The sequence below is a fragment of the Triturus cristatus genome, chromosome 11, assembly GCF_964204655.1.
Source record: "Triturus cristatus chromosome 11, aTriCri1.1, whole genome shotgun sequence".
NCBI lineage: Eukaryota > Metazoa > Chordata > Amphibia > Caudata > Salamandridae > Triturus > Triturus cristatus.
The window spans coordinates 431,491,534-431,518,088 of NC_140594.1; the positions used below are offsets into that span (position 1 = coordinate 431,491,534).

The 26,555-nt window shown below is 43.1% G+C and overlaps 1 protein-coding gene across 2 annotated transcripts in view; it reads left to right on the plus strand.

Annotated features, from left to right (window-relative positions):
* Window positions 1-517: 517 nt before the first annotated feature.
* The window catches only part of LOC146784382 (glutamine--fructose-6-phosphate aminotransferase [isomerizing] 1), a 188,614-nt gene continuing 162,576 nt past the window's right edge, over window positions 518-26,555 (plus strand). For both annotated transcript variants that reach the window (XM_085636301.1, XM_085636302.1), the window contains exons 1-2: window positions 518-688; window positions 18,599-18,706. In XM_085636301.1, the coding sequence (XP_085492427.1) occupies window positions 682-688; window positions 18,599-18,706 (115 nt within the window). In that variant the 5' untranslated portion in view covers window positions 518-681. The remainder of the gene's footprint in view (window positions 689-18,598; window positions 18,707-26,555) is intronic.

Genomic DNA, 26,555 nt, shown 5'->3' on the forward strand with positions numbered 1-26,555 from the left:
AGATATATATTCCTGAGTGTTTTTTAAAATCCTCCCATTTTTCACTTCTTAAATGTTGGCATATATACTCTAGCTTGACAGTGCAAACTGTCTGTCCCCTGACCTTTTAACCTACACCAACATTATTCTACAATAATATGCTTCCACACAAAACATACTATTGACCTGCAATGCTTCACATTTACCATACAACTTTCCTTAAAGCTAGCCCCATTGACATTGTCAGTGCTTGTTGAGGAATTGTCACTTCCTAAGCGCAATAAAAGAAGGCGAGCTTTTGGAAGAGCGCATGCGCGGAAGTGGCGCACCCCCCTCGCGCAGCTTCGTAGCCCTCATCATCTAGGATGCGCAGATCCTGCCACGTCCCAACTGCCAGCCTTCCCTTTCCTCGCCAGTCCGTAGCCGTAAATGAAAGAGACTCGGACCAATGGTGGCACAGGCACGTCCCGCCTCCCTGACGCTAACTCTTTCTCGGTGACCAGCGAGAGGCGTGGTGGTTTGATAGTATGGGCGGGCCGTGATGACGTCACGGGTGTCAGGGATACTAAGTAGCTTTCAACGTGAGATCTACTGGAGAAGGCAAGAGCAGGAAGAGAAGGGATAACCGCAGCCACTGATTTGCCCGGTTATAGAAAGCCACATCAGCCAGCCACCTCTTTCGTGTCCAACAGAAACGCAGCCATGTGTGGTAAGTTAAAGAGAGATCTCTCGGTGAAGAGCATTGTGACAGAGGAGGTGGGAAAGTACTAATGAACCGCCGAATTCTTTAATGGCAAGGAAGGACGTGGCCCCGGCTGGTGCTTCTTTGCAGGCGCAAAGGATGAGGTGTAGTTCAGATTAACCTGGTAGTGGTAGGGGATGTATGACTTGTACATCGGAGGGTGGCAGGAGCCCTGGTAGCTTCACGGAGTGGCACGGATTGTGATGGTGGGTTCACAGTGGCCGTGTACAGCATTGGTACGTGGACGTTGTGGAGTTTCATTGAAGAACTTAGTTTTCGTGTGCGGTTATAACGAGTAACACTGCAAATCTTTACTGGGCTTTCGGACGTACACCAGGCTTATTACTGAAAGTTGTGGGGGTGTGATCACTGCCACGAGTGATCTAGTATGCTATGGTGTTGATTAATAGTGAACACTTCCGTTCTCTAGAGAGGTGTTGTAGTGAAGTAAATGAGGATCAGGTCCTACGTGGTCCTGTGATATTTAAAGACCCCTGAGATGGCACAGGGAAATGTGTCTGGTATCATGTGAGGCAAAGGCGGACTTACCCTCTGGGGGTCAGTTACGGTGCATATCTTGATGGCTAATATGGGGGCATGTATAAGGGGGACTCGTTTTGTTGTAATTAAGAGACACACATCTGATGCGGAGGTGTAAATTACATTACGATTGAGAAATATCGCTACATCTGAACGAGGAAAACCTACAGTCTAACTTTAAGATGGTCTAAGTTAACCAGATGTCTTCAGAGTAATCTTTCTTGGGTGCCACCTTGGGGATGCCATCCTGCTAAATACGAAGAAACTGGAGCAAGTGATTCTGAGGTTGAATAAGGGTTTTTTGAATAAAATAATTTAAAGTATCTGACTTTTCTTCAGAATTTGATAATTTAACAGAGGCAGATACTTGCGTCCCTTTTACTTTGGTGAGAAGTTGTTTCTATTTTAGTTGTAAGTTAAATAAAAAAATGAGTCGCAAATCAAGTGTATGTTGGTCATTCCTCTCCTGATCTCTGGCATTTGTAAAAGTGTGTGGTCAGCGCTTGCTGTTAGTGGTATGGAGTAGGGTTCCCATGTACACATGCTGATTTAAAAATGGTAATAAAAGACAGATGCTGATTGAACAAAGAGAGAACAGGGGTATTGCATTGCTGGAGGTATACTTTCCTCTTACTCTGACTGCCAGGATGATAGTTAATGTGGAGACTGTCTCCTATGTTGGTATTTGGGCAGTTGCTCCTATTGATTGCCAGTGCCCATCGTTAGAATTAATTGATGATTGTGATTAGGAAACATTCTTGAAGCTCATGCTTAAGGTTTGGAAATGGGTTGTAGGATCCACAACCAGTGATGATTCTGTCAATTGAAGGTCATTATGCCTGACATGGCCACCATCTTGGTGCAAGACCTTGCTGGTGGAAATAAATGCTGACTGCAAATATTTTTGAGGGATGGACACTGCGTGTTGCAGTTCATGAGGGAGTGATGTTACTGTATAGAAAGTAACTTGGAATAGAAGGGACACCCATCCCAGGAGGGAAGAAGGATTTTGCTAATGTTGAAAGAAGGTCCACTGTAAATAATAATTCTTCAAAAGTGGAGTAATGTTATGGGTGGGCTTCTTGTTCGAAAAGGAAACTGTATTAATCAGCTTTAAGGGAGTAACTGTGCTATTCCATGTAATAAACTAGACCTATAAATTGCAAAGTCCTTCTCTAAGGTTGATACGGTGGGTGGCCCTAAAAAGGTGGCGGAGTTCAGCCGGGTACTACTGAGATGGAGGATATCATGGCACATTGAGTTCCGTTCAGGTGGAGGCAGGGCATAGTTCATCTTGTCACACACTAAGGGTCCTTGCCAGAACTAGCAAACATGTGACAGACATTTCTAGAGGAAATAAAACAATTTGTAAAACAACATTTTGAATTTCTGCTTGGTGATGTCTTATTTACCTGTATAATTCCAGTGTTTAGTTTTAAATACCAGAATTTGACAAAAGTGAGCAGAACTGATAAGAAATAATCATAAGATCTGACAGTTGCCTATTTATTGACCATGGTTCACTAAACTGTATTTGTTAATTTGTGTTCCTGCTGGTGTCTCTTAAGAAGCCAGGACCTCTGAGGTGTTTTTTTTTAATGCTCTAATTTCAATTTTAATGCAACCATCAAGAGCATATGACCTCAGGTTCAATTGTTGCATACACAGTTGCCTAGATAAAGAGCAATTAAATGACCACAATCTGCATAATACAGTATTCAATACACAGTTCCAATACATGCAGCAGCTATGCTTCACAAGGCATGGCACCATCAGTCCTGCAATTCATTCTGCTGAAGAGGGGAGCATAAGCATAGACCGAGCTAAAGAAGAGTGCTTGCTAGTCTACCAATCCCAGCCTGCTCCGCAGCTGCTTCCTCCCATATGACTCTCTCAGTCTAAGGTCTAGAGCTGCCATCAAGATATCAGCTGCAAGTCACACCTCATCCCCAAATGTGCTCTACCCTCTGGGCTCTCCTCCACTGCATTCACACTTCTAGCCAAGTACGCCTGGTAGGGCTGACAGATATCACAGGGCCTACTTCTAACAGCATTGAATGCATCAGAAATGGTGTTGTAATACGTCCTATCCAAGCACCATTACTTTACCGGAGGAAGTGACCCCTTCGCCCTGTGCAGGACTATTCTTCACTTGGCCAGGAGGAGCCCTGTCACCACCAATCGCCTACGGACCTTGGGGAGCTCCTTTTCATAGCCTAACAGTGCCAGGAGAGGAGTAGCCTCTATCTTTTCCCCTGTTATCTTGGAAAGTTCACAGAAGCTTGCATCTCAATAGGACCGAACACCAGGAGAGTACTACCACGCCACATGTGCAAACTCTGCCTCCACCGTGGTACATTGACATCCCTGAGCATCCCACAAGCCGTAACGTAAAGATGGGCCGGAGTATAGTATACTCTGTTGAGGTATTTGAAGCACATCAAATAATGTCTGCTGTTCTGGGAGATAGTCTTAAAGATCGAGCAGCAATATTAACGTTACCTTTCTTTAATGACCACTCCGAAATCTTCCTTCCAAGCCAACTTTGTTTTACTGACATCAGTTTGTGGCACGCTCCACGAGTACGTGTAGAGTTTCGTGACAAGGTATTGTGAAGTGTCATTTTGAATCACAAATGCCAACGTAGGCAACCCAGGGGGTCCCTTAATTCCTCGCCCTGCAGCTCCCACATATTGTGGTGGACCCTGAAATACTGAAACATGTCTAGCGCAGTGTAACTGCCATCTGGCACTATCGCCTGTTCCCAAATACGCAGTGACCCATTCTCATAGCAGTCCCCTATGCACCGCAGCTGCAGGCCATGCAATGCCTCCACCGCTATCCGCTACTGCCCCATGGGAAACCACGTACAATAATCCAATGGTGGCAGCAGGAAGTACATTAGGGGCCCTTTTATGAGATTTGCGAGCCGTCTCCAGGAATATGCTGTAATATTTAACGTCTATAATCCCGCACCGGCTTGTCTAGCAATTACTAGGAAAGCAGCTGGGGAGAGGCAGTGTCCCTTTCCAGCCACAAATGCGCTCGGGCAGTCGGACATGCTGCCAGTAGTAAGCATACATGCATTGCGCAGCTATGTAGTATGCTTCGAGATCTGGGGTGTTCAGGCTTCCTTTCTTGTAAGGGAGTGTTACTGTGTCCCAGCTGATCCTCCGCTATTTGCCTGCCCAAGCTAGCCATGTTAAAAACTTCTGCCGTCTACGTAAAAAGACTCACTGGAGCAATATAGGCATAATATTCATGAAAAGAAAGCAGACACGCAGCAACACCTCCAACTTTATAGTGGGTAGGCGCCCACTCAGCTCCAACAGGAGTTTTATCCAGCCTTTGATAGCATCTGAGAGCCTATGAACTCCCTTGCCATAGTTATTCTGCAGCACCACTGAGAGGTCAGTGTGAACCTGTATGCCCAGGTACGTCACTGAGTCTGTAGTCCACTGCAAGGGGTAGTCTACCTGCACTAGTGAGGTAGCGGTCGTCAGAGGGAAAATTAGGGATTTTCCCCAGTTAATTCGCAGGCCTAAATGTCTGCCGAAAAGTACGATCTCCCGAAGTTGCACTCTGGATTACACACCTATAACTGCATATCATCTGCATATGCAGAGATGATCAGCTTTTAATGAAGGAAACCAATCCACAGGCATGAGTGGTATTCACACAACATGCAAGCCAAAGGCTCAGATACCAGGGCTTACAGCAAAGTGATAGGGGGCAGCCCTGTCGGGTGGCACTTGTGATGTTAATGGCATCAGTAATGATACCATTAACCATGAGCCGCTCCGTTGGCCTCATATACAAAACCTGGAGAAGCTGTAGGAAAACATCTCCCACCCCTATCCACTACAGTACTGCCATCATAGGGTCCCATTCCACGGAATCAAACACTTTCTGAGCGTCTAAAAATACCACAGCTGCAGGCAACTCTGGGTCAATTCTAGGATCTGAGTTTTACAATGTTTGCCAGGCTCATCAACATTCGTGTTCGTGCAAAAATCATGTTACTTCCTTATGGCTTGGTTGCTGGGTGAGAACAAACCAAGTGTAGTAAAAAGCACCTGGCTGGTAGTGTTGATTGTGCATGCCCTGGAAATTCTGGTGCTATTTATTGCACCAAGAAAGTCCAACTCCTGAGGTTCACGCTGGTGCAGTAAACTCCACATAACTTGAATTTTGGCCCCAGGGCAAATATGGGTTGGTGCGGGGGTTTTAAAACTCTGGTCCACCCTTAATACCACTGTGGGCTGTTTAAGCAGCACCTTCTTAAATGGTACACATGATTCATTGTGAAGTAGTTCAGTAAGAAGTATTTAAAATAATCTGCTGTGACTCCAGACAGGCATGCGTCTGGTGGGTGCGTTTACCTCTTCTTTGCTCAGAATTTATGTTGTAAAAGGCTGCAACATGGTTTTTTGTGGCTTTTAGGTCTACGTTGAGGAAGCTATTGCAGGCATTAAATTGACATGGGCATTTATCACAGTTTGGTATGTGGTCGTGTACTTGGGGCATGTGGAGACTTATCAAGATCAGTGGGTTCCAGGTTCCCCAAAACCCGTCTCTTACTACAGTGTAATGTTTGTAAAAGTTGAGTAAAGGAGCCATAAAGTCAAATATAGTGTTTTTATTTTGCCCTAAAATGGCCCATCCGTATCAAATAGGTCCAATTATTATTATTTGATATCCTAATTGTTTTCAGTTGTGTGATTCTTACACAGACCCCCTTCCAATATCGCGTAGGGCATGGAGTGCAACTTGTGTAACATTTGTTTCCTTAAATTTTTTCAAGTTAGGTTAAAAACAGACTGGGCACCAACCTAAACATCGTACTGTGCGCAGTTGGTGACAGCTAGCTGTGATAGCTTTGTGGTTTAATATTAACCTTCATTGTAAGCACTTACAATTTGAGCATAGTATCGTCTGACTGTCCATGCACTGTGCCCCTACATTATTCTACTTGATTATCTGGGCATTGTGCACTTACTAAAACAGTGAGATTACATGCATTTCGGAGCTGATGACGAGGGAGACTGGGTTTCACTTCTGCCGTTACAGTTGGACTATTCTGAATTACATTTTTTTTTCCCTCTTGCAAATGTTTAAACGGCGGGTAACGGAATTTCAGCTTCCATCTTTTCCTGAAAAGTATACACGTAGCCAATGTGAGCATCCATTTAGCTCTTACATCCTGGCATCTCCGTGAGAAAGGGAGCATTGTAGTTCGATTTTGAATTCTTGGTTCATATCAATTAGGTTTTGTGTGAAGAATCCGGAGTGGGTTGAGCCTGGAGTGTATAAGCTCGGGAACAAATCATGTCTTTTAACTAATTCCTAGACTGCGGTATTTATGCAGTCTGCCTCTGAACAGGAGTACTTGCCGGCAAACCTGTTTTTTTGTAAGTAGATGTTGCAGGATGCTTGTCCTATAATCTATACGGCCATTAAGAAAGGAATGCAGCTTTTCTGCACATGACAGAATGCATCTTGGCAAAGAGTGATTTTTTTTTTTCCCCCCACTGTGGGTTTGCTGATTTTTGTGCTCCTAAGAACTTTATATTTGATTTGTGCATTTCCTGATGTGGATTACTGCCCCCAAAGCGGTGGCCTTTTTGGATAATGCAGATTTAAATTGACTGACTAAAGTCTGCTTTACAAGACACCACATTGGGCAGTTGAACACAGAATTAATCCATTTAGGGATGAAATTGTCGAAAGACCATCCCTCCCTTAGCTAAGCACTAATCCACCCAGCCAGTGTTGATAAATAAGAGTGGCCCCGTCAGGAAATCCTCTTCATGTTGCACACAACAGTGACATGAACTTTTCTGCATCCTTAAAGCCAATATACTTCCAAGGAAATCTTTATTTGTTTGCAGATCACGTACATGTGTATTTCTGACTATAGGCTGTGGCCAGAACCGGTTGTGGTGTAAATTGCTATCAGGTAGACACTTCTATAGTACCAGCACTGTGGGTGTGCTAGATTCCCCTAACAGCAAGCAACAACTGTTGGAATGGGTGCACTGTGCTAAGCAGGGGTGATATTGTTTTCTTAGGTGAGAGTAAGGCAGTTAATTTCTACATGTCACCAAAAGAGATATTTCACATTCAAATGGTAGCATTTAACAGGAAAAAGCCAGGAAAGGCAACATAGAAAAACGTCCTCGTTTATCCGTTTAGAGCCTGCTTACTTATATTCTTGGTAAGACAAGTGGGACTGGTCAAATCAATAAGGTATTGTATTTTTTCATTTGTAAAGGTATGTTCTCCTGCATAATCTCTGTAAAAATAACAGACACAACATTATCTATTTATACTGGATAAACTGCTCTCAAATCCATATGAAAACAAATTTATTCAGAATTGTAAGTCGTATATGTGAATAAAAGTGCTTTGCCCCATTTATAATACATAGTTCCTATTTGTAAAGCTTAAGGTTTCAAGACGCTGGGGGGTCGTCGGGGAGATTAAGTGAGCTATTGCCCAGAGTCACAAGATGCTGAGCTGCCGCCCGTGCCGAGTCTTGAATCCTGAGCCCCGTGCTCCGGATTCAGCCGCTCTGGCTGCTGTGGCACACCTTTCCCACCATTTCAAATTCACCTCTAAATTCGAACACGTTTCAGATAAAGTTGCCATTTCCCTGATCCTTTGCCTTCTCTGGCGTAATCTCAGGAAGCCCCAGGTGTGGCTGGATGTGAAAGGTAGAAGGATTTGTTGGCAGTATGTGGATCTGAGAATATTTGCATTGATTTAAGCAGTCAACATGTTGCCCCTGTTGAAATAGGTAATGAAATGATATTCCAGAAATGGGTGATTGACGTTTATGGGCAGGGGTGTCAACAGGATGGAACATTATGAAAAAGTGTAGGGGGTCTATTTTTGGTGTGAGTAATGCAGATGAGCTTTACAGTAAACTAAATCAAGATATTAAACTGATTTGTTTGGTGATGTACAGGAAGGAAATCATCGACCCTGATCTATTTTGACCATAATAACGAGATGAGTACTGAATGTTGTGTTGACAGTGCTTGTATCAGACCATAACAGCTTAGAAAGTTCTTGTATTGACCACTTTAGGTATCTTGAGGTGTCCCGGTGGTCTTAAGATAAAAAGGTAGACATACAGTAGTTTGCAGTGTGGCGTGTGTTTGCAGTAGTGCGTACTAAGTGGGATCACCTTCTGAAAGCCAACAGAATGAGTGCGTTGGAGCTAAAGTTGCAATGTGAGTACCTGCTGCCCACATTGTAGTGCAATTGCCCCCAGTTTGTCTCTATTTCTTGATGTCCTCATGTCACCCGTCCTTGTACCTTGACAACAGCCCGCTGTCTTACTTTGTTTCTCGAGCTTCTCACTTTGTGCTCCTGTGTCCTATGGTTGTTGAGGTGGGTGAAAGAGCTAATCTGGGACTCCCCTAAAACCGAGCCATGGAAGCTTTTTATATGGTTTGATTTGTTCAACTAGTGATCTTCCGATATTTAAAGAATCCATAGTAGAACATGGGATAGCAATTTGAAATGAGGGTGGGCTGCAGTCTTTTCCAGCTTTAATGCAGAGCTGTACAGCTCACTAGGCACCATGATTCTGGGAGACACAGTGAGATAGTTGGATCTGGCTTGGTCTCTTTTTGAGAGCTGGTCAAGATGGCGGCACATGGCTGACACAGCTGCGGCCCCCAGTGCTAGAGAATTGGGATAACTACTCCTCTGCACACGAAGGGATATTCACAGGCACCACCACTACCACTGAAAATCATCTCCCAGCAACATCTCTACTAGTGCTTCCGTATGCAGTGATTGGAAAGCGGCGGCAGCAGCAGAAATTGTGCTTGCTCCTCCCTACGAGCTTGTGCACCTCGTATGGCCTAATTACCTGGCGACCGGTAGTTGTTGGTGGCAGAAGAGGAGATATCAGTGGCGCTCTTGGAGAGCCAACCCCCATATTTCTCCAGATGCACCTGGAGTTGGAGGAGAAGGCGGTGGAAGGGAGAGTGTTAGCTCAGTTGTAGAGGCACACTACTGGTATGCTGCCTCTCGGAGGAGGATATCATGGAGGAATCTGCCTGCGGTGTGCTCGGGAGCTTCGAGCAGAATCGGCTGGTGCGAGGGTGGGCAAAGTAATTACTGCAATGGCTCCCAAAAATGCTTTAAAGAAAGTCCAAACAACCCAATGGGACCAAGGAACGCAGGGCACTCAATATAGCCGATTAACAATTCATAAAGACTGATTCACTAAAAATAGATCTCCGAGATCAGGGAGGCTGCTGCTAGCTCAGATCATGACTTGCTGCCATTTCAGGCAAAAATGGATTTGTTAGTATTTAAATTTTCATTTGGGGGCGGGGGGGGGATGCTTGCTGTCAGTTGCGCTACCAACTATCCATCCCAATGGGATTTTTTGTGTGCGCCCACACCTTTTGGTCCATGGTTCTGCTTACGACAGTGATAGGTTTGGGTACCGTCGGGAGGGGGAGTTTTGGGGTGTCCTGAGCAGGGTGGGCAGGGATCTGGGGGAGGTAGATAGAAGAGGAGGAAAATATATAACATTGTATGAATTAACTATCATGCTGTGTTTAGGACAAAAATATATTTTTATCAATAGATCATATGCTTGGTAGTTGTAACCAGGATATGTACATTCTCTGTTGGAATGTCAGCAGCATGCACTCTACTGATAAGATACATCATGGAGGAACTATGTACTTTCAAGCCCCATCTTTTATGTATTCAGGAGACTCCTCTTACTATTCGGGAGGTACATAACTTGAACAGCCTAGGTTATTACACTCTTGCGGCAACTGGGTAGATTCTCCTCCGAGGGGGGTGGCACAACTATCTAAGGGAAAGGAATGGGTTTCTTACCGGGTCGAAGAGGGTAGTTAAGGTAGATGGCTGATGGCTTGTTTAGGGGCTGGGAGGTTTCAGGTAATGGTTTGTGTTATCTATGCCGCAAATATGGGTGACCCAGACATGTATAATCTCCTCTTGGTGGTCTGTGTGTCAGTCGACCATAGTTGTGTGTGGATTTGAATCTAACTTTTTACCCGTGGATAGACTCCTCTACTATGTGCATGCTATGGCAGTAGTGTATGAAGAAGTGCAGGGCGGCTCAAAGGAAAACCTTGCTAAACATGCTCTCGCTGATGTATGGCGTGCTCACTGGGTGAGTGTGCTTGGTATTACATTTCATACCTCATCACTCATCCTCTTGTAAAGATCTGGATCTTGCTAGTTACAGCATCTTATCATCCCTAGCAATTAAACTAAATCCTAGGATAGTTTTGGATCATAACTCCCTTTCAATATTTTTAAAACCAAGTGAATTGGGTAACACCAAAACATTGTGCTGGTGGAGCTTTGATCGTAAATTATTATTAGATGCAGAGTACATTAGTTATATGGTCTAAGGGACTTAATTTGTGCTAACACAGGGTCTTCTAATCCCATCATGGTCTGGGATGCCTTGAAAGCCTTTGTTAGAGGTTAGTCTACCACTTATATAATCTATAAAAGTAGGACCAAACGGACTGCCGAAACTAAGATGTGGGAGAAGTTTCTCCAACTAGAACTAGAGCATTTTCTTCTACTTAAGTCGTGTAACAATCCTAATATTGCACTTGGTAGATTCAGGCAATTAACTATGCTAAAGATGCTATTGAAAAAAAGATCTGGGATAGGGCTTGCTCAAAGTATTGGGTCAAATGTTTGTCGTATTTTGAGAATCGCGAGGAGATGGGTAGCCCAATGACTTCCAATTAAAGGACAAGAGTAATAAAAACCTAGTAACAAGCATAAGAGACGAGGGGTAATACTATTACTAGTTGTTCACCAATCCTCCTAGTTTCCCATCGGTTTTCTTCTAATTTATATAGGGATGATTGCAGGGCAACTCAGGGCTCGATCAATCGCTATATTCAGGCCAATGGGCTCAATCAAATTACAAATGCTCAGAGGGCTAATTTTAATGCTTCAATAACTAGGGAAGTGATTGGAACAGCTATCTACAGCTAGCAACAGGTAAAGCGGCTGGAACAGACGCTATTCCAACTAAATTTTATAAACTGTTCCAAAATATTATCGGCCCACTCTTCTTTGAGTTAGTCAACTCTTCGTCTTTTCTTGATTGTGTGCCACCCTTATGGGGTGATTCCTAATTTGCTATCTTTGCTTAATTTTTTCTTTTTCTTTTTAAAAGCACCTATTAAATAACAGCACTTACCACCCTATATCATTAACTAACTGCAATCCCAAAATCTACATGCATATATTGTCCAAACACCTAAGATACTACCTCTCATATCAGTCTTGCCTTATCTGCTCTCAGGTGGCTGCAGAATCTAAAAGCCAGCCAGGATGATCCTGTTAGATGCCAAAAAAGCATTCAGCAGCCTCTCCTGGCAATATCTTTGGGCAGTTCTGTCCGCAGTGGGATCTGGTGCCGAATTTATTATACGGAGGCAGATGTTATGCACCTCACTAAAGGGCAAGATATCTTGTTTGGGATTACTGTCTGATGCTGTCCAGATTAGCCTTGATACAAGATCGGAATGTGCCCTTTCCCCACTTCTGTTTGTCCTTCTTCCAGATTCATACATTCGGGCATTCAATTTTCTGTTCTAATTCCACCCCTGAGACTGCATAATTGGGAGGTTAAACTTCAGGAATATGCTGATGTTACAGCAACTTTAACATCATCGCCCAAGAAGGATCTTCCTGCCATTGAAGAGGCTGCTGTGGAATTTGGGCAAGTGTCCGTTTATAGGTTAAATGCAGACAAGACCGGAATTATCGCTAATAGGATCCCAGAAGGGAGCTATGCCCGTTTTGTCACATCAGCTATATATTTGGGCGTTCATGTTCCTGTTAGTTTGGATGCTATCATATCTATTAATTACGAAACTGTTTTGGGTTTCCCTTTCTAGACGGAGGAAATGGGATAGACAACACGTCTGTCTAATAGGTAGGAGAAATATCCTCAAAATGGGTATTCTCCCACAGTATCTCTATCTGTTCCGGTGTATTCCCTTGTCTCCATACAAGAGCTTTTTTAAAAAGGTTGAAAGCAGCTGGTAGCATTTTGTGTGGCAATGCAAAAAACCTTGAGGCTCTATAAGATGCCTTCAACTTCCTTGCAGCGATGGCGGGGTAGCACTACGTTCTCGCTAGTTTTATTTTTTGGCTGCATTTATTTAAAGACTGCAGTAGTGGAGACAGGACTCTGGGATCTGGCTGGCTTATATCCAGTATCAGATCTTCCCTTAGACGATTATCCCTGATAAGGGCCTAATTGACACAGGTTATTGTAAACACACTAAGTTCAAGACTCTTTCGGTGTATCACGTGGTTTGGTAGAGTATTCGATCCATCTACCATATTCCAGTGCTCCACCAGTTCATACCCCTCTGGAACAATCCCAATTCACCAATGTAATTTCATGGCAGTTATTCAATGTGCAGGCGCGACTATCGGATTACCAACTTGGGCTATCTTTATTATAAAGGGGTCATCTTGATATTCCAGGAGACAAGCAGTGAATATCGACTTTTCAAACTCGGTCCATTTTGCTTTTTGCAAGTGAGAAAATTTGTATCATATTTTTCCTCTAATGAAATTAGCTTAGGGTACAATGAGCTTTTAACTAAATTCATTAAGGCCCCCAAATGCAGTAACATTTGCATTTTCTACTCTGTAATGTCGAGCTTAAAGAAACAGACTAATACGTTTGAGAACCTTCCTGCTCGCAATTTGATGCTAACGTTTCCATCACGGACATAAAGCTCGCCCAAAGCATTTTAAATGGTTCTAGTCTAAAGATACATTCCTTCACAACACTTTATGATTTATACTTCACACCGATTAGGCTGTACGAGTGGGAATTGAGGGTTACATTAGATTGCTTTCGCTGTAGCCAGCCAGGATCTGACACTGCTCATATTTTCGCCTCATGTGAACAAATAGATACATATTAGAATTGGGAATTTGTAATGATGAGTCCACTCAATGGTAGAAGTAAAATGCGATCTAGGAACAGTATTACTGGGCCATGGGTCTAATGTTCCAAGGGGTCTTCTTCCTTGCTGTAACTGCAGCTAGACTGGCTATGGCCGGGCTTGTCTTTCGAAGGAGGCTCAGGAGAGTATGTTACTTTTGTGGCTGGACTTGGCGATTATTTGTTATCATCCCAGGCGAAATAGATAAAGGAAGATATGGCAGCCGGGTTGACAAGGCCTATCTGATCTCATTCCTGGTTACACACTGGATGTACGAAAGAGATATGATGGATCGGTTAAGTTAATATATTTATTGATTTTTTCCATATGGCTGATGTATTCTGTTTCTGAAAGTTACTGTGCACATGCATGTCAGCGAAAGAGTGGAAATTAACTCGGCCACGTGCATGTGTTGTACTTGCAGTATCAATATGCTATATTCTTTTTCCGATTAAAAAAAAAAAAAAAAGATGGTTCTGTGCACGTGAAGATTCTGTATACAGGAACTTGCATTTTTTTTTTTTTAATGATTATTTTTGTATTTTGTGGCTGACTGTTTCCTTCTGTAGTATCCTACTGTTGGGCTTCGGACAAATAGTGGCTATTTCTATTAATGTAAGATGTAAACAAAGAGTAAAGGAAGTGAAGGCGTGGAAGGCCAACAAAATATCAGACCTGTAAATGGAAAAATACAAAATAAACCTCACATGATCCATTATAAAGGCGATGTTGGCATTCCTGCCCCCCAAAAAGCATTCATTTTACTAATTGCAACAAGAGAAAGGTTGCAGCAGATTCCTCAAGTTCAGCAAATTCAGTGACCTCAGAAATGTTCATCCAGCCCATGTTCATGTGTGCGTGAGTAACTGTGGTGGAAATACTTTGCCGACCATCATTAAGCAAAGACAAACTGTGAATTAAGGTATCGATAGTTAAAACCATCCAGAGAAATGTGATTAACCAGGGTTCTACCACTTTGTGGAGTGCAGAGCAGCTCTAATCCGAATACGTTTTGTGAAGAACTGTGTCCGTTGATCGCTAATGTCAGTCTTATTTGTCGAAGTACAAACCGTGACATTCCTGCCAATGCTCTTTCGGAGTGGCCTCTGGATGCAAATAATACTAGTGCTTTCAAATTGGGACATGCTATGCTTTTAAGTTGGAGAAAAAAGTTGTTGTTATACTGAATATTTGTGTATCCACTGCTTATGTCTTAAATATTGGTGTGAACACCCAAGACAAGTCTTGGGGACTGTTTCTTCCTTGCTTTTCTAGCTTTTTTTGTATATTTACATTTGGTTGTACCATATGTTTTGTTCGTAGTCTTACAACGTAAGAAAATGGTATTACGGCACCACCTATCAAAATGCCACTTGACCCATATTTTGGTTAGGCGCCTGATACTAGCTTCAGGCTCCTGCTTCACGGTGTCCATGCACTGTCTGTATCCTCCTCTATTATAGAAGTGTGGCCATTCATCATTGCACATGTCAAATGCCAGGACCCTGTAAGAATGTTTCTCTTAGCTCTCTGTTTTTCTAGTGCTTCTTTAGGAAGGTGCTTCCCCCTGCTATGGGATGGAAAATAACCATTTCAGAATGTTTTCCTGCTCAGTTTCTCTAGACACCATTGTCTGTCATGAGCTCTTATGGGTATCATATCGTTTTTGAACTTCATAATATGTAAAGTTATGTCAGTAGGCCTGGATTTCTTGTATGGCAACATTCCTCTGAAGCCTTTTTTTTCTTGCTTTTTCTTTTGTTGCCACCATGATGGTGGTGGCAGTAGAACTACTTCCACTGAGGGACCCCAGCTCTTGAATTCTATATCCTGCCTTCATTCTTCTGGACACCAGAGCATAGCACCGGTTTTAAAATTTGTGATTTCGGTGGCGGCTGACATAACACAGGCTACTATGCCAGTGTATTACTATGTGGGCAAGTCATTTGCATGTCGATAAGTCAGTCACTTCAGACCGACTGGTTTCTGACATTCCACAAACTATTGCTCCCGCTGGTGAGTCAGCGAGGTAATATAACCTTCTTGCATCCTATCTCTCACTGATCCTTTCTCCATCATACTGCTAAGCACTGCCTCCAAAACACAGTACGAAAGCCACTGAGATTACTCATGCAGGACACCAAAACATTTCCCACATATGCTCACAGCAAGTGCAATACCCCTGTATTTATGCAATATTTATATAGCACAAACCTAGCTGAAAGAGAGCATAGTGCTGTACAAGGTCGCAGGTTAACAGTCAACGTGCCACAGGAGGTGTAGCTGGTTTGTGAACTGTTAACTTATCAAAATGTAGTATTCTTGAAAGTGGTGCGTTGTGGGCTCATGCTACAGGCTCCTGTTGTTGTTGTAGCTTGTATACTCTGTACCTTAGGAATAAAGTGCTTCTACTAGTGAAGTGCCTGGAGTGTTTACGTTATGCGTCTTGATTTATCCGACTTTGATACAGGGTTGGAGCAGTCCTGGTGGATACAGGGACATCATTCCAGATCGTAGGTCTGTGCCTGTATACTTGTTTCATCTTTTCTGAACTTTGTCTTCAGTGTGATGCAGTGTAAGACTTGCCTGTTTCATCACACCACCATAACTCTTATTTTCATAATTTATTTTGGTTGGGCCCAAAACTAAACGCTGAATTACAATTCATCCACCATCATGATTATCAAACTTTTGTCTGTGTGTGTCTGAGACTAACTGACTGACACACTGCAGCACAGCGTGCCACAGAAAGAGTCAGTAAACCCTTCAGCAGAAAGGTTATTTTCTGCTCAACTTTACCAGCCGCCAAAGTGCAGGTTCAGGAAAGTTCAGTTCAAGGGATTTGGCATTGAAGTGAAATCAAAGTTCAGTCCGACAGCATGCCATACAGGAAAATGAACAAGCATTGGCATAGCCAATAGGTCTCGTCTTTGGGACCTTATAAGTGTTTAGCCATGCAACAGTTGCATAACTAAACACTTATAAGGTCGCAAAAGCGAGACCTATTGGCTATGCAAAGCGGCTGCTAAAGTGAAAGTGATCGCGATGCGATCAAACATCAAAGCAGCCGTGAAAGTAATCGCGGTAAAAGCAGCGCGCGCGCCCGCGCACATGCACTGTAGGTCTAGGCTGGCCTGGTAGCACTTTTTGGAGCCCTCTCAATAAGTTTCGCCAGACCAGCGCATGCGCTGGGTCAGGCGAGACCTAAAAATGACATCCAGCCCCGACTCCTTCTCTAAGGGGCAATAATACTTCCAAAAGTTCACGGTTTACACCCAAAAAGTATCCTCTCCATCACCTCATATGATTTCCATTGGTTGCTCAAGATGGCCTGCTCATGATGTGATCAATACCTCACTAAAAAAATCCAGAAGCATTAAGTAATCCTTTGCAAAGTCATTAAGTTCCAAAGTTTCATCCTTTCCACGGAAGTAAGAAACTTCCTTTTACTCAGTCTATCCATTCCCAGGCGCTTTCTCCTGGGTTTGCAATCCTATTGATACATTTCTGTCAAGAATGTCGCGAAATCAAAAGTGAACCTATTGTATTTCAGTACAGAAAAAAAACTTCACGGAAAGTTCTCACAGCAGCTAAAGTGACTACTTTCAGCTTGATTTTGCCTTTTGAGCAAGAAAGAAAAGCATCTGAGGCCTATATGAAAATTTCATTGAAATACTACCACGTAATGATTTTTATAAATCGCACATTATTTGCATTACGACTTCTCTTAATTAATTCAATCGCTATTCTTGTTAAGCAGTTACATGTCAGTATTTGGCACTACTTAAAGACATTTTTACATTATCTTTTGCATATCCATCATTTTTCAAAGCAAACCTTAACGTGTCACTCTGAAATAAACGTTTTATCGTATAACGTCACAGAAAGCTGCCGTTGTTCATATTACCATTTATAATTGAAATTAGCATTTTCATCATTTCAGGAGCTTTATCCTGCAAACTCATTTCATTTTAACACATTTGTCACCACAATCTCTATATTAGCTAATGGTTCTTTCTTAACCCCTTGCGTGCGGAATGTAATTTTTTTTTCCCTGTATGATCCTCTCAGAAACGGTGTGCTGCCAATGAACTGCGATGCCTCAGCCTCACTCGTCATAAATTACCCTATATCATTTTGGGCCACGTGCAGTTAATAATTAACCCGGAAGCGGAACCTGTGGGAATATCAAACGGTTGCAATCTGCACAGGTGGGGCCGAGCCGTTGACGTATTGGAGCCACTCCTTGGGATCAGAGTTTCACTCAGTAAACACCTTGGTTCTAATGCATTTATGGCTGGATTACAGTAGTAGTACGCAAGTGTAAACTTCTCATTGTTAAGGAATGCATGGTGTTGCAACCTCACATTTCTTTAGTTCTTTATTTTAAAAATGTTTTTTTTTACTATGCTTCACCATCCTCATGTAGCACACTAACCATGCCAGTGAGACCTTCACTGACATTGGGAACCTTTATACACTGTCAGTGAGCAAGGTCTGTCTTGCTGACCACAACAGTCAATGCTTCGAGCAAGCGAGAGGGGCTGCTCATTTACTGTAGAAACAGGCACTTCTTGACCGCAAGAGATGCCGATCTGGCTATACAAAAAGTTAACTGGAGTCTCTGGAGAGCTAGAGAAAAATACACTCTCGTTCTTCAAGAGAGGCGACTTTTCATAGCAAGTAAATAACTTTTCACCCAGTTTAGAAATGTGGACGTAGTTCACCAAAGTGGGGCCTCTAAATGATCAAATAAACACAATTATTGTAGGAGAGGATCGTCTTGCAAACTCTACATTGACTTACAAGAGGTGGATCTGACTGTAAATGTGTATTACTTTTATGACCATAGATGGGTTGTCCACCAACAGCAAGAGAGGGTTTTTTTCTGTTTACTAATTCTCAACCAGTAGAATTTTAAAATTCGGCCTGGTGTTTGCTGGCTTGTAATATTCTCGTCTTTGCTATTGGGAGGCCACATAGATCGGAACATAGGTGTATTTTAAAAACCTGCTCTTTATATAAATCTTCAATAGCTATGGCCTGGAAAACTAGAACAATTTCATATATCTATTGGTATAAGTACCGTACCATTATAATATTCTTTGCTTTTTGATTTAAAACGACTAGATAAAAATACATTTTAGAAGCTTCTTTGCATATTTGAGATTGCGTGATCCATCTTCTTGGGGTTTATTGGGTGTCCTTTGGTTTCGGACAGTATTAACTCTGTGTCAAGACTGGGGTGGATACATCGCAACATTCAGAACGGATGTATCGGCTTTACGAATGCTTGTTAGAACCAAATCCCTAAATTTCTATTTTCTTTCTCTAGGCATCTTCGCTTACCTGAACTACTGTGTGCCCCGCACCAGACGTGAGATCTTGGAAACCCTAATTAAAGGCCTCCAGAGGCTTGAGTACCGAGGCTATGACTCTGCTGGTAAGTATTGCAAATATTTGTATTGCTTACTTCACATTCTTAGTGATGTTGTCCACTGCTGTGCTAGAACAGATTATGATTTCTCTGCTGAGGCCATTTTGCCTCTACTGTCTCCTATATTGAGCACTTTTTGGCCAGTAATCCGTTAGTACAAAAGACACTTTAAAAAAAAAAAAAAAGAGAGCGTAGCAAAAAACAATGAAACTGGAAAATGTACCGTTTTCTTGGGGCTGATACAGTAGAAGGAAGGGAACAATTTTTATTAAGGGTTTACGTTCAACTCTGATTATATGGGCTTTGTAATTTTGAGTGCTCAAGTCTAAGTGGGTACGGGAATGGCCCATTTAAATCATTTGTATTCACTCATGCGGTTCTTTAATTTAGGCCATTCGAATAACCTGTGGTTAGGTGCACTAGGTTACTCTTCTTATGTGCTTACACTAGCACTCCTTACCACATTAGATACACCTTAACCATCCTGAGAGCACAGATCTGTCCTGTTTAGATGAAATAATGTGCTATCAACTTTTGAACTGTCTTGAGATTGGACGTGTCAATGATTTGGGGGTACAGCAGGAACCTGAGTTCGTTAAAAATTCCCCATACCTTGACAGGGCCCATGGCGCGGATTTAGTGAAGTAGAGCGTGGATGCTTCCAGGCATTTCCGGGCGCCTTATGCCAGAAAATCTGCTTCAGCAGTTTCCTCCTGGGTGTATCTAACTTGGGGCAGCAGCACAGGGGTGCAACCGTGATTCATGCATGTACATGCACAGCCTGCAGTCGCCACCTCCTCCCTGGTGGACCCAAGCAAGTTTGAAATCTATTACTGGTAAGCCTAAAAGCTGCATGTACAGGATCGCTCAGTGAGTCTGTTTGTAGTTTGCAAAAGGTATGGTTGTTGCTTTCTCACCAGGTAGGAGTTATTTAGGGGGAGTAAAAAGGCAGAGTTATTTAATAAAGGTATGTCCTGGTCCCTTGATTACCCTCTAGTGCCTTTTTTTCTGGCTGTATAGGGTACAACCCCAGTCTTTAGAGCCTTTTCTTCAATTTGAAGGGACACAATGGCGTCCTGCAAGTACTGGTGCCATGTATTGCTCAGAGTCTCGAAGATCCCTTCCAAATGAGCCTTTAATGTATTACCAGGTGCCTTTAAGACCCTGATACAATATTTTAATGTGGTGGCTTTACAGTCTAAAGATTGTTTTACTAAACCAAATTCTAATCTTAGTCTTGCCCGTCAGATGTAGTGCGATTGTTAAAATATTCCCCTGTGTGCTGTGCAGTGGATGAGCTCCAAGACCGGGTCACAGGCCCCAAGGAAGGCTTGATGCCCGTACTGCAAAGCTGGTAGGAAGGTTACATTCATGACCCTGATTGTGGGAGCAGCTGAGGCACTACTTATTGTTTTGTTCAGTTGGTTGATGCCATACATGAGTGCTGCACCTTTCTTCTTCAATGTATTTACATGAGTGGTGTGTTTTGAGTTATCTGAGAACCAGACTCCCAGGTAGATAGATGCATTTCCTGCAGCTTTAATTGTCTTGTTGCCGAAGTGTCAAGTAAGATGTTTCTCATTTCTATAACCCCCAAAGATAAGAACCTATGTCTTGTCTTACCCTAAGATGGTTTTTCTCGTTATAGGCGTTTAAAGTATTCAGGGCCCGTTGTTTGCCTGCTTTAGTGTGATCCATTATCACAATATTGTCTGCATATTGGATGATGTGTAGTTTGGTAGGGCCAAGTTTGGGAGAAACTAGACAGCCGCGCTCCATGGCTTTCCCCAGGTCAGTTGTGTGTAGATTAAATCAGAGAGGAGCGAGGACGCATCCTTGCTTTAGGTCACAGTAGGTGTTAAATTTGGGGGTGACTGTCCAGGCTCCTGGTTTCACTCTGACCCAAGTTCCTGTGTACAATGAGATTATTGCCCTTAACAGTTTTGGGGAAACACCCCATATATCCAGTTTTCTACATAGGATAGCCCGGTTAACCCTGTCAGATGCTGCACTGTAGTTTATGAAGCGGCAGAAGAGTGATAACTGGTTTCTCAGTGCTACTCGATGACTCAAAAACTATAGCGCTGTGATGTTTACTGTTGAAGCAGCTGCCTGGAAACCTGTAGGAAAGAAAGGCAGCACTTCATGTTCTACTACCCAGGCCTCTAATTATTTGAGTAGGGTTCGGGCAAAGGCTTTTGCCTCTGGATCCAGGAGTGCTATTGGACAATAGTTTGAGGGTTTTATCTGGGCCTCTTTCTTGTACATGGAAACGAGAGAGACCCCCCCCTCCATGCATCTGGTAGGTCACCTTCTAAGAAGGCGTAATTAAAGAGAAAGGTCAGCAGCCTTAACCATGCTTCTTAGGCACATTTAAATAGGCGCTCTATTTTTTATTAGCCTGATCATTTTACAGATAGTCTGCAGAAGTGAATTCGAGGGTGGAGTCTTGGTTTGGGTTGCTGCCCCCAACGTAACTATATGGTTGGGAGCTAAATGCTGGTCTGTGTATAGCTCCTCCACATAACTTATACAGGCTCCCTCCAAGACACTATTTTCCCATGAGTATTTGGTGTTTTTAATTTGTTAACATATTCCCTGAAGTGAGCCTTCGAAGTTCAATGTCGCTGGCCTGTTGTGGTGCTAGGCATGATGCTCCCGTCCCCCTGTTAGAGATTGCGCAGCCACCTCCAATCATTGTTCTCCTTGCTAGTTCTGTCACAGCTTGCATTCCTCTGATTTTGTTAACCTGATTATTATTAGGGTGGTAGCAGTTTTAGTTACTCTTGAGGTCGTATCGTGGTAGCCTCTGGTCGGGCCCCTTAGTATACTCTTATTTGATCTAGATGACTCATTTTGTAATAACATGTATTGATATTTAGGTGGCTGAGGTTTTAGGAGCTCGATTTCCGCAATCTTCAAATATTTTAATTTCAGCCAGGACGGCTTCTCTGTGGTCCTCCCTCTTCCAGATTGTTAGGGTGTTTTCAGTGTTACTACTTAAGGGAAAGGATACAAACTTTACCCATGCTAAGCCTTCCGAAGTGAAGTCTTTCAGTGAAGGGATATGGTGGAATAACCGTAAGAGATTACCTCTGTTAAGTATGTCATTAGTGCCCTTAGGGCGATTGTGAGGAATCCAAGCCAGATCAGATCCCTCTTGGGAACCCTCATTGTTGGCTCAGCCCGGTACGGGTGGTGAGGACTCTGGGTCTCTCTGATATAGAGGCTCTGAGGGCCTGGTATTGGCTGGAACATGTTTTTGTTGCCTAAAGGGGACTCTGCAGTGGCTAGGTTCTATCAAGGGCCATTGCTCATTTGTCCATTTCGGTGTCTGCTGCTGCTGAAAAGACACTACAGTGGCTGGGTTCAGTGATGACCCCCTAATCTCTTGGCCATATTGGGGCTTACTTGTTAGGCCAAAATGCAAGAAATCTGACTGTATGGTCATGTCTGCTGTCCCTTTCCTAGGGACAAAAGAAGCTGTTGAGCCAACCCCTTTTGCCTCGAGATTGACTGTGTTTGGCTGTGGCCCCTTATTTCCATGTCATGTCAGATTGCTGTTTGACAGAGCTTTGACTGGTGTCCCCACAGTTTCCGCATCCTTATTCGTGGCAGCTGTGGTATTCTCTGCTCACTGTTTAGGATGTTAACAACAGACAGTTCTCATGTGAAGCAAAGTCGAGTAAGCATTTCTCAATTAATAACATGTGACTACAGTGTCGTGTGCAAAAGCAGCAAACGCGGCAAGATGGCTTTCTAACATTTAACGCGGTTATGCTAACTTAGCGTTGTACATAGATAGATAACGATCTTCACTACACCCCCCCCCCCATGATCGGACCACTAACCAGTAGGGGCGCACTTGCAAGAACGCAGAGTTCAAGTTTGATAGAACGGAACCAAGGGCATGAACTATAAGTCCATAGAAGGGAAGTGAAAAAAGTTCGAAAAAGAAGAAAAAAAAACAAAGTAAAAAGTCAAAACTGAGTAAAAAAAAAACAAGTAGATGTGGAATAAAAAAAATCATCGACGGACGTAGGACGAAGTGAAATTAAAAATTCAATCCATCAATGTATAGGCACAATAAGTTGCATCAGCTTCCAAGAGGAAATCATTGGAACGTTCCGCAAAATTATCTGCCATCCAGTTCAGAACGGGGAAGGAACATACATGCTCCTCAACCACCGGAGCCTCCAGCACCTGGCGAGGACAACTGGCGTGTACCTCAAGATAACTGTTCGCTAAGAAGTCAATCGCAGCCGTTCCGATGTCCCAATTCCCAAAAACTCCATGCGCTGCTGCACAGGCCATAATCCCGACACCAGAACAGTCCAACTCGTGAGCCACTAAGGGGCTCATAAGCCGATCATAATCCGGATCAGGAGACACCGAGTTTGACAGACACAAATCCAGAGCCCATTGGAACGGACAATCTAGGCAATGGCTAACGCGACACTCATTTTCATTTTAAACTTTTGGCATAGGCGTACCCGCCGACGCTACTTAATGGACCACAATTCTTTGGGGCAACACGCTGATAGGACTAGCAGAGTGCGGCCAATCGGATTTTTGTTTATATTCAGGCTCCCTTGAGCCGGTGGGGCTGACGAGCCCATGGCTACGCACCTGCGCGCCTTGAGTGGTACTTTACCTGAGAATATTTTTTGGCAGCCTACGCAGCAACCCCACACACATACCTACTCCCTGCTGACGAGAGGCAACTACCTCGAAACACGTGTCCAGGGATGGCTTACGCGACACTCATTTTCATTTTAAACTTTTGGCATAGGCGTACCCGCCGACGCTACTTAATGGACCACAATTCTTTGGGGCAACACGCTGATAGGACTAGCAGAGTGCGGCCAATCGGATTTTTATTTTTAATCTAGGCAATGAAAGACTGGCTGCACACAAGTAAAGTAGGCAAACCGGAAGGACAATCCATAGGCTACGCTCAAAGTCGCCAGTGGTAAAGCGCCATAGAATTCAAGCATCCGGTTACGAAGATGGAGCAGCCGGGACATGTTGTCGTGTGACGCAAGTTGTGCATCCATAGCGCATGGGCGCAGATCAACAACAGTATTCCAGCTATGAGGGCGAGAAGTAAAGGGAGACCTCCGAAGACACTGGAAAAAATAGAATGAAAAAAGGCCGGGATCACTCCAAAAAATAGTTTGAAAAGAGGTCACGAGGCCGGAGCCCACAATTTTAGAAAAATGAGCTATGCCACTTGTGGATGAGGCATTAAAGATAGTCTGTATTAAAGTCCCAAAATGAAACGGCAGATCAGTATCTTAAAGAGCTTGCACCTCAGTGCGCGTGTTTGCTACGTGAAGGACAAATGTTTCCCTGGACGAAGTCAACGCGACTTCTTTTTGAGACAATAGAGCCCTTATTCTGCTCATCTTGTTGAACTCTGCTTTCAAGGTTGGAATGGAAGGCCAGATGGATACATCCAGCAGGCCATGCGGGGGTGGGAACAGGACGTTTATTACAGCAAACTACTCTCTGTGATACAGTCACTATGTAGGGAATTCCCACTAACCTCCCACAGCAAGCTTAATTATTTAACTGCAAATAACTACCGTTAGCAAGCAGCGTAAAAGATGGAGTAATAACTGGTACAGGAATCCCTTTCAGGACGCAAGCTAAATTAGGGGCATGCACATTACATGCACCATGCAATTGAATGTGCCTACACACAACAGAGTGATCCAGAGTGGAAGTGCACTCTTCACCTTTCAAGTAAACCTCCTTGCCGTCCCTCACACATCTGTATGTGAAAGGGAGCGACCAGACTTCATGCAGGAAGGCAGTACCCAATTGTTCGTATCTGCTTAGAGCATAATGTTTCATGCACAAACTAAACTTAAACAGGGGAAACGGTAATGTGATCAACCCATGTACTAGCCGCACAGCAGAATTCAATTCGGCAACAGAGAAAGGCAAAGGTTCTAATTTTTCAATGTGTAGCAATGAATATGTAGCGTCTTTCATGGACTTGAATTGCTGTTTCACAGTTAAATTAAAAGGAAGGAACAAAGATGAAGTATTCATGTAATCCCAAGGGACTTTCCCTGCCTTTAAAGTTTGCAACGTCCATGCAAACTGCATAATAGAACGCAACTGATTTTGACCATGATACAATACAGACAAATCATCCTGCACAATGTCTACCACAGATGATACAATATTATCTAAGGTATAAATTCTAGAAGATAGGGTGTTAATACTATTCTCTATTACAGCCAACACTTTTTCCATATTGGCTTGATCAATAGCACGTAATCTGGATGCAGCCTCAATTTGTGATAACTTCCAAACTTCGTTATAAACAGCATACACCCATCGTTTGGGTCTGCCAACTGCAGGACCCTTAAGAAAATCATTCAAATCTATTTTGTCATTCAATCGTGCTAAATGGAGTTTAACAGACGCTAAAGTGGAATGTTGCAGCCAAGACTGGCATAACTTTCCTACTGAGTAGGTAGTTACAGTGTGAGAAGATTCAAAACGGGGGTCCACACGAACCTGTGTATACCCCTGCTTTAAATCCAGAAACCTATGTTGACAGGAGTCCGAACTCATTTGCCACACCAACCACCCTTCCGGATTCAATTCAGAAATATTGAAGGACGTGTTGGAAACCTGTGTCTGCAACATAGCAAGGGATAGATCCGTATGATTACCCCAATTGGGATAAGCACCCAGACCCGGCATGGAGGGAGAATTTAATTTTTTAGTCGTAGCCAATCCAAAACAGGTTGTCTGAAAAATAGAGGAATTTAAAAATAACATATGATTTCCGGATAAGACAGGCACGATGCAAAGCTTCTGTTCCCTGTACTTGCCATCGTTTGGAGCCCCAAACCGATTTAAGATCGACTGTAGCTTTCCACAGATCATACCCGCCAATTGCCAACTCATCCATAAAGGACTTGGAATACAATAATTTGGTGTGTGTCAGTCTAACTTTAGAAGCCGACTCAGGCGCAACTTTAAAATAAAAGGAGGCCGGATTGGACACACTAAAATCAGAAAAATAAGTGAACTTTTCCACTAACGTGGCAGGGCTGCCCATCCTAGGGGCGGGGCAGTGTTCCCATTGTGTATAATTTACAAAATTTCTAAACGTATTTGCTTTGTGTAGGAAATGCGTGCCATAATGATGATAACAAAATTGCTCATCATAATTAGCAGTGTCTAAATACAAATCCTCAGAAGCAGACTCAGGCGCAACTTTAAAATAAAAGGAGGCCGGATTGGACACACTAAAATCAGAAAAATAAGTCAACTTTTCCACTAACGTGGCAGGGCTGCCCATCCTAGGGGCGGGGCAGTGTTCCCATTGTGTATAATTTACAACATTTCTAAACGTATTTGCTTTGTGTAGGAAATGCGTGCCATAATGATGATAACAAAATTGCTCATCATAATTAGCAGTGTCTAAATACAAATCCTCAGCATCAAATGCAGCATAATATTTCAAATCAGAAAACAGTGCTTCTATGGCTTGAACATCCCAATCATCTGAGTGAATGTTCTGCTTAACGACATCACCCATAGAAACACAAAATACATTAGGCACATTAATCACTTCGGTTGGACCATGAATTTGAAATTTAAAGGCATCCCAAGCGATCCCATCACGTACAGGCCAGGCAGTAATGTTCACAAAAGTCTGGTCCCTCTTCATAATGTGTGATGAGGAGTGGGGGGCCAAAGTTCCATTAATTAGTCGAATCGTAGAACGTTTATTCAGGTAGTGTCCATTGATAAGTCTAAAAAACACTACCACAAAGCCAATGGACATAAACAAAAAAACACATATGAGCACCAGCCAAATGTAAGT